This window comes from Mytilus californianus, unplaced genomic scaffold (assembly GCF_021869535.1).
Source record: "Mytilus californianus isolate M0D057914Y unplaced genomic scaffold, xbMytCali1.0.p SCAF_9, whole genome shotgun sequence".
In the NCBI taxonomy this organism is placed as follows: Eukaryota; Metazoa; Mollusca; class Bivalvia; order Mytilida; family Mytilidae; genus Mytilus; species Mytilus californianus.
Window position 1 is genome coordinate 63,341,999 of NW_026262745.1, and position 8,942 is coordinate 63,350,940.

Consider the following 8,942-nt stretch of genomic DNA (forward strand, 5'->3'; position numbering starts at 1 on the left):
TTTTGTAAAAATTTGCGCATATGCAATGTGCCCATTTACACATGCTTATCATACTAAGACTCAGAAATCAACCAATCAAAACATGGATTTGGTGTATCGAATACAAATTTTGAACTTCGAGTTCTGAGTAAAGTGACCGAGGCTCCTGAGGGGAAAATTCGTTTAGGAAGCAACCATTTAACTTCAAACAGGGGGGGGGGGGGATGGTTTTTTGTCCGAGCCGGAAATTTGTTAGTTTTTTCAACGCTATCGATCAATTTGGTTTTTTTTTCAATATCTAACACTATAAGGTATGGGGGAAATCTAGATTCAGAATATATTTTTTCATTGCTTGACCAGAATTTTTTTTTCATCAAATTGGGGATCAGAATATATTTTTAGAAAAATCCATAACTCCCTCCCCTTTTTGAAGTTAAATGGTATTTCTCTTATCTAGCTTGATTTTGGTCCTTTGTTTCAGGGGAATGCACATCTGGATAGGACTGTATGCTCCAAATCCAAGTGATTATACTAATCGAATATGGTCAGATGACGGATCTTCGCCAATTTATGAAAATTGGTCCTCATCAAAAACGGAAGGTGCTGGGAAAATATGTACTTATACCGTTGTACAGAATGCGGGACTGGAATGGAATTTGGCAGATTGTGATACTGAGAAGAAATCGTTTATGTGCGAAGAAGACAAACGTATTATTTTATTTAAGAATTGAATGCTTCTTTTTGTAAATTTTTTTGGGTGTTAAAGCCTTGACCGAAGTACATTTTTATGAAGCGCGGATGCGCTTCATTCATAAAATGTGCGCACGGCCAACGCTTTCACAATCCTTTAAAATTACTAAAAGGAGAATTCAATACATATAATTACATTTTTTTTTGCTATGATCACGAAAACACGATCATTTCTCTCAAGTTTTTCTTCTATTTACCTGTGCACTTTATTGTGGAAGCTCGTGTCATCATTAATGTTACATTTCATTTTAAAATGAAAGTTGATTTCAGAATGACACGAGATGGCTGTTAGCTACTAATTTAAATAAAGTTAAACCATGAACTATGACTGCACAATTTATCAATATGTCATGGATACTTTATGATATGTAATGGTTTTCTAGTTGATAAAAGATGTTTTCTGACTTTTTTCAAAAATTATTGCGCTGTAAGAATCATTATTAGGTGTAATAGATGATTTTTCATTACCTATCGCTAATTATCCATTTCTAGATGGTGACGTTCTCTTGTCACCATCTTATGGTGTTTATATATCTCAACTTGTACGATTCGCTCGTGTATGTAACAACGTATTAGATTTTAGCGAGAGAAATTAATGTATTACTATAAAATTATTACACCAGGGTTTTCGATATCATAAACTAGTCAAAACATTTACTAAATTTTATTATCGGTATAAGGACATCATTCGTAAATATAACTCAACATGCAGACATCTTATACGTTCGGGTATTTCACATCCAATCTTTTATGGTAATATTCTTTACAAAGCACAAAAATGTCAGTATTCACCTCAAAAGCTAACAAAACCTTTAAACAGACTTATTAAGAAGGGATATAGTTACGATACTATTGTCAGGTCATTAAAGATTGCATATTTTGGCTTTAATATTGATTCACTTATAGGGTCTTTGCATCGGAATTAAACATATTTATTCTAAAACCAGTTGTTGGCATGACACGGGTTATGTTCTTCTCATATATTTTATGATGGTATAATACTAAACCCCTAACGGGAGGGATTATGCCTGATAATCATATGATGAAGACATAATCTTTCAATCAGTTTAATTGAGGTCTGGAGCTGGCATGTCAGTAACTGCTAGTAGTCTGTTGTTGTTTATGTATTATTGTCATTTTGTTTATTTTCTTTTGTTTCCTATTCCGACATCGGACTCGGACTTCTCTTAAACAGAGTTTTACTGTGCGTACTGTTGTACGTTTGTTTTTTTCTACATTGGCTAGAGGTATAGGGGGAGGGTTGAGATCTCAAAAAACATGTTTAACCCCGCCGCATTTTTGCGCCTGTCCCAAGTCAGAAGCCTCTGGCCTTGGTTAGTCTTGTATCATTTTTAATTTTAGTTTCTTGTGTATAATTTGATGTTTAGTATGACGTCCATTATCACTGAACTAGTATACATATTTGTTTAGGGGCCAGCTGAAGGACGCCTCCGGGTGCGGGAGGTTCTCGCTGCATTGAAGACCCATTGGTGGCCTTCGGCTGTTGTCTGCTCTATGGTCGGGTTGTTGTCTCTTTGACACATTCCCAATTTCCATTCTCAATTTTAATACCACCATTGATTTTCCCCTATTAGTCTTTGTTAAATTTGCACTTTTCAAAAACATGTGCAGAATTTATCTTTATTTCAAATAAAGAAATACTTGGCATGAATAAAGTTTTATCCTGTCCAGTACCATAGAAAAAATTTCACATAACATTTCATTGCATATAAGAAAATAACCATCACTGGAAGTTAATTAACCAATCAAATGTTCATCACTTTTTTTATCTGTGTGCCAGCTTTAGTAACCATGTAACCTCAAGTTTCCAAAATATTCTATAGAAACACCAAATAAAAAAAATAATGGTACCTAGAAACACCTAAGATATATTTTTATGACCCAGAAATTTTTTACTGCAATGAAAATGTAGGATTAATTTCCTACAACTGTCAAATTCAAGGCAATATTTTTTCGACCCTTTTTCGTATGCAACCGGATGTGACGTACTATGATTTGGTGGTATTACACCTTTTACAGTTGATACTAGTTACTACTTTATGAGAGAGAGACGAAATATATCAATTCAAACTCATGTCGAAAACAAACGGACAACGCCATTGCTAAAAACGAAAAAAGACAAAGAGACAACCAAACAACAGTACATAAAACACAGCATAGAAAACTAAAGACTGAGCAACACGAACCCCACAAAAACCTTGGGGTGATCTAAGGTGCTTCGGATGTGCTCAACATGTGAGACCCGTAGTATTTCTCATGTAAGTGATAGGTCTAATTCGGAGGGTCACATTCGGAGAACTGATATTTTTTGGAGACCGGAATCTATTCCTACTTTTCCCGAAAAATATGGAATCAAAACATTAAAATGTAATTGATAAATAGACTGGTTCCCTGTCCTTTATCTGTTTGGCTCTGCTATACCCGTATGTTGCAAGGGAAAGAACCAGCCTAGATAAATTGTTCCCCTCTTACTCTTCAACAAGCTTTATTTTTTAAATGACATAATATATATTTTATTAAAGAAATATAAATAGGTTAAACATCTGTGCATTAGTGAAGCATTATCGGTTTCGTTAAACGTATTTTATTCAGTTAATAGATATAACACTTTATAAGCGTGGTGCGTCGAAAACAGTTTTATGGATTCACCTTCAACAGGAACGATAAAACCCAACAATGTGAAGACAAAGGATGTTTAAGTACTTAAATATATCACGTGCTATGTATAGGCCAATAAGGACCTCAAAAGTAAACCAAATCCATCTGTCATATTTGCCTCAGGGAGTCGGATTCTTTGTGTCTTAATGCTTCAGTAAAAAAGATAATAAACATATGTTATAAATCATTTCAGTACCGGATCACTGACAACTTAGCTCGATTTTCGTTGATTTCATTTTAAATCTGTTGCAGGTATTTGTACTACTGGTGTTTACTATACTTGTACTACATGGCATTATGGGAGTTTTACCGGTAGTTATTATCTCACACCAGCAACTCCGCAAGACTGTGTTAACCTTTGCGAATGGATAATAGCAAATAATGGGGTTTGTTGGGGATTCGTAATGCGTGTGACGTCAAGTCCAAATGTATGTCGTACCTATGACGACACCGATGATCCTTACTACAACCTTATCAACCAACAAGATTCTGAAAATCATTATAACTACATCCGCAACTGTAACTTAACAAGTAATTATATGAATTTAAACTGTTTTCTTTACTCAATGTAATTTTTTCCTATCATTTCTTCATTATTTTAAATGTTCCTCTTCTTTTCATTGTTTTTATTAGTGGCACTTTCTTTCCTTTTTAAAATTTTATGAAAGAGAGGCGGATGGTACAAAAGGGATATTCAAACTCGTTAGTCGAAGACAAAAAGACAAACAACAGTCTACAAAACACAACATAGAAAACTAAAGACTGAGAAACACGAACCTAAACAAAAACCGGGTTAATCTCAGGTGCTCCGGAAGGGTAAGCAGATCCTGCTCCAAATGTGTCCATATAACATGATAAGGACAAGAACCACGATAATAAGATATGTCTTACGCTCAGTTTAAAAAATTGTGTTACATGCATTCTTATCGTGTTGCATATTTACATTCAAAACTTTAAAAGACGACCTAGGTTAAAGCTAAGACTAAACCATTAACGACATTAAATACTGCATATGGTCTATAGTCATGGTTTTTTTGGGGGATCAATTTGAATTTACATGGCAGATGATGATACATGCATAGCAGGAGACACTTACCCTGTCGACGCATCCGGTCTTGTTCCTTTCGGAATTTTTCAAACCAAATAATTCTACAAATGGAACTGTATTGAAAGGTCCAAAGGATTCATAATTGCAACCTTTTGGTTGACCTTTATGATTTTATTTGTGTCACTGACTATTGATTTGACCCAGTAGTAATTTTATTCTTTTTTTTCAAAACATACAAATACACCTGGTTTCAATATGCGTATTAAGATCGTATCTGCTTTAAAAGCAAAACTCTCTGGAACGAGACGATATTTAATAGATGGCTCGTGATTGCATGATCAGTCTTGTTTTTCTGTATACTCTATGGACATTTGAATGTTTCTTTTTATCGTGTTCTTATAGCATAGGTGTTACCTCTCCTTTTTCAAATAACAGTTTGCAATTCTTCGTTTCAGAATCTAATGCATTCCTGGTAATATTTTGAAAAGCGTACACAAAAACGTTGTGATTGGTTTTAAACGTTATAAACAATGGAAATTCAACCAATGACGTAACGTTTTTTTTTTCATTTGGTGTACGAACAATGAAATTACCCATAGTCCTTAAGATTCTGAAAAGGCGAATTGAATCTCAAGATTTGCTTGACTTATCTTATTCTTGGTTACGTTTCTTGTTGACTTATGTCAATTGACATGTCAAATTAACACGTCAGTTGACAGAATGCATTTTTAAATAAATATCATAATTAATTTTACAGTACACGTACGAAGTCACTGTTCAGCGTGTTTTCCAACCACGGAAGTAACAACTTTAACAGAAGACCCCACCACTGAAGTGCACACAACAACAGAAAACCATACCACAGAAGAACACACAACGACAAAAGACCACACCACTAGGGTACACACAACGACAGAAGACCACACCACTAGGGTACACACAACGACAGAAATAGGTGAGATGACAACAGAAGACCGAACTACAACAATAAAAGATGATACGACAACAGAAGACCGAACAACAGAGACAACAATAGAAAGTTTGATGACAGCAGAAGACGGAACAACAACAATGAAAGGTGGTACGACGACAGGAGAGAAAACTACACAGACAACAATATATAAATAACACATAGCTGAGAGGGTGATAGAGCAGATTGTTACCCCGAGAAAACATTGTCAACCGCGGCGAAGCCAAGGTTGACAATGCTTTTTCGAGGGGTACCAATCTGCTCTATCACCCTCTCAGCTATGTGTTATTTAATTTATTATACTGAATGTCCTATCATTATTGTCTTTTACAGAAGAATTTTATTTTAAAGTATAATGACAGACGTCACGTACATAACAACGTTACGGGTATTAGAAAAATCAACAGAAGTGAAGCAAGATGTTTTATTTTTTTATTTTGACAGTCAAATAATAGAATCTGAGCCAAAACGTAGATGTTAAGCATTGTCTTTAATAACTTGATGTAAATTCAATTCATTGTCCTTTAAATGATCGATTTTTGATTGGTCTGGACGAGAGGGTGACATTCAAAACAATTGTCACCCGCTCAGCCATGTGATAGAGTAAATTAACACCCTCGTATTAACCAATCAAAATATGGCATTCTAACGTGAAGTATAATTATACGTTAAACGGAGCAGGATTAAGTTAAATGTGTATCTTCTGACTCAATATAGTTAAAATGGTAAATAATAACTTGTTAAAACAGATGTGAACATGGCATTTGAACAGAGTTAAATAATTAAAATAATATCTCCAATAAGCTGCAATGCCATGTGTAAGGTCAATGGCCAATTAAGTCATAAAAAGTTCTCATTCAATAGAGACTTTCCCGTAAATTTCATATGTCACAATGGTTATGTTATAACGTAAAAGTAAGAACCAGTTCTTCGATGACGATGTTTACGCCGATTGACCTCGGGTCAACCGGTGTAACTCATTCATGAAAAACAACTCGAGATTGGTGTATTGCAAAAAAAATAAAGGGCCTACATTACATATTTTATAAAAAAAATAAAGAAAAAGGTTTTAAAACTATATGTTGTACGTAATATCAGATCAGATACAATACACATAGCTTCATAGTATATGATTTTTTTACAGTTTTATTTTTTGAAATATAATGTATATTTTCAGGCAGTTCTCCTTATTGCACGTGTACTTGTCAGAATGTAACTACCATATTGTCATTGGAGGAGAGTATTCAGGAAATCGTAAACAATATCAAAGTAGATAGACTAAAAATGTCATCTTACACTAGAAAACTTACATCTGCTAAAGATTCTCGACCATCCTCGGCAAATATTGGATATTTCGGAATAGTAATGCTGTCGGCTACAGTTGGTATGCTTGTGTTTCTAGATTTTCATAGATTGATTGACAAATGTTGTACTTTTTTCAAATCTAAATAAGACCTGCTATAATAGGCATATTATTCCAAGCTGAGAATGAACGATATGTGTAGTAGTACATAATGCTACATGCTTGACTGTTGATTGATATGTTGGTAGAGACTGCATAAGTACAATTTTAGCTGTCGAATTAGTTACAAATTATGTCCATAATTTTTGTTTATGGATGATTACATTGTTGAGACCGTTGTCATTCTGTAGAATGCACTGTGGAATTTGTGTAAAGGAAGATAACTTCAGGCATTTGTAGTGCATAAATTTGTAGCTTTCAAATCAACTATATTCTAAAAACAGATAATGTCAGGGACCATTGTGATGTGTATTCAACAGAAGTCAAATACCTAAATTAAATATTTGTAAGCTTCATTCATGTATATATATAGAATCACTTTCTCAAAAATTACATATACCTGATTGTTGCATGGACTTATACTTCGCTAGAGATAAGTGTACAATTTTGTACATTTACCTGTGTAGTGTCAATATCATAAAAGTTGAAACAGTGAAAGCTGAATGCTAATAAATGTTCATATTATAGTGCACATTTTTACAGTACTAAGTAATTGTTGCCGAGACTGTAAGCCAATTACCCCACATACCTTCATGCTCTGTAATCTTCAATTAAAACATAGATACCAGGCTTAAAATTATGTACGACTTTTGTCTACAAAAGGCTCATCAGTGACGCTCGCATCAAAATTTCAAGAGGCCAAATAAATTACGAAGTTGAAGAGCATTTCAGACCCGAAATTCCGATAAATTATAACAATGTATTTTTTTCCACTTCGTCGTTGTATCGTATATGTTGTTTATTAACTTTGGCATTATAATTGGACAATTATGACATGGTACACTGATCACCATAATGCAAGTACATTACAACGAAAACGTTGTCTTGAGCAGCCTGGAATACAGAAGTTGTTTCTGGGGAATGTTAAGGGTTTTTTTGTTGGTTTGTTTGGGTTTTTTTTGGTAAAAATTTTCAAGTGATTTTGTCTGGCGAACTAAAGAAATTGAGCAGACACATCTAGAACAAAATTAGTTTTTAAAGTAGTAGTTTGTAGACTGTTGTTTGTCTGTTCGTCCTTTTTTTTTGTCATGCTGTTGCCAGTTTCTCTTTTACCAATGAGTTCTGATGCTCGTTTTGGTATCTTTAGCCTGTTTTTTTAAAGTTCTTTGATATATGTACGTTATTTTTAATCATTGTTTCGCTTTTACTTGTGGTTTTTGTGACATAGACCGGTATGATACAGTGTGTGTAATGTGCGAATCCTGAAATGTCATTTTCACTGTATCCGTGATGAATTTCTGATGTAGAATGATAAATAAACAGACGACAAATTCATGATTTTTTAATAAAATAACAGATAATATATAATGTGTACTGTCTTTATAAACTCATGATATTGGTATGAGATGCGGACGGGTTTTCATCGCGCCTACAGCCATCCAGATGCAAAATTGATACGCAAATAGATAGATATTATGAAAAGTTCATGAACAGAGCGTGCAAGAGATTTCAACGTAGCAGTTAAGTTTCAGTTGTATAAAAATGTACCTTTAACATGATTATTAATGTTGTATAACTTAAAACAGGTTTTGTTATTCAGCTTGTTGATATTGAATCAAATTACACTATGTTGTTTTCGTTATGCGATTCATGTTTACTGTCGAATAATGATACTAAACTTTCATTTTCACTGTAGGGCGATTCATTTCTATTGTATATGCGATGCATTTTCACAGAAGGAAATTAATTAATTTTCATTATATTAAGTCTTAATTCAGCCGACTCTCTAACAAAATTTATGGAGTCAGAGTGATTATTTATGCATACTAAGTGAGTGAAAGTCTTGAGGTAATATGTCAATAAATTCCTGTAAAAATGGCATTTATTTCTAATATAGTCAAATCTATTTCCTCTAATATTTTGTCCAGATCCAGATCTATATGTAAGATAAAATGTATCCTTCCCTATGACACGCCATCATTGAATACATATATTTTGGAAAGTTACGCCAATCCACGTCACAGAAAAAGCAAAGTTTCTGTTTCGGTCTAAAT

At 33.9% G+C, this 8,942-nt stretch overlaps 1 protein-coding gene across 1 annotated transcript; it reads left to right on the forward strand.

The window, feature by feature from the left end:
* The first annotated feature begins 3,812 nt into the window (after positions 1 to 3,812).
* On the forward strand, positions 3,813 to 5,584 carry LOC127713941 (mucin-2-like). The gene is made up of 2 exons (XM_052219895.1): positions 3,813 to 3,939; positions 5,214 to 5,584. The coding sequence occupies exons 1-2, from the start codon at positions 3,813 to 3,815 to the stop codon at positions 5,582 to 5,584; spliced, it is 498 nt and encodes a 165-aa protein (XP_052075855.1).
* The last annotated feature ends 3,358 nt before the right edge of the window (positions 5,585 to 8,942 follow it).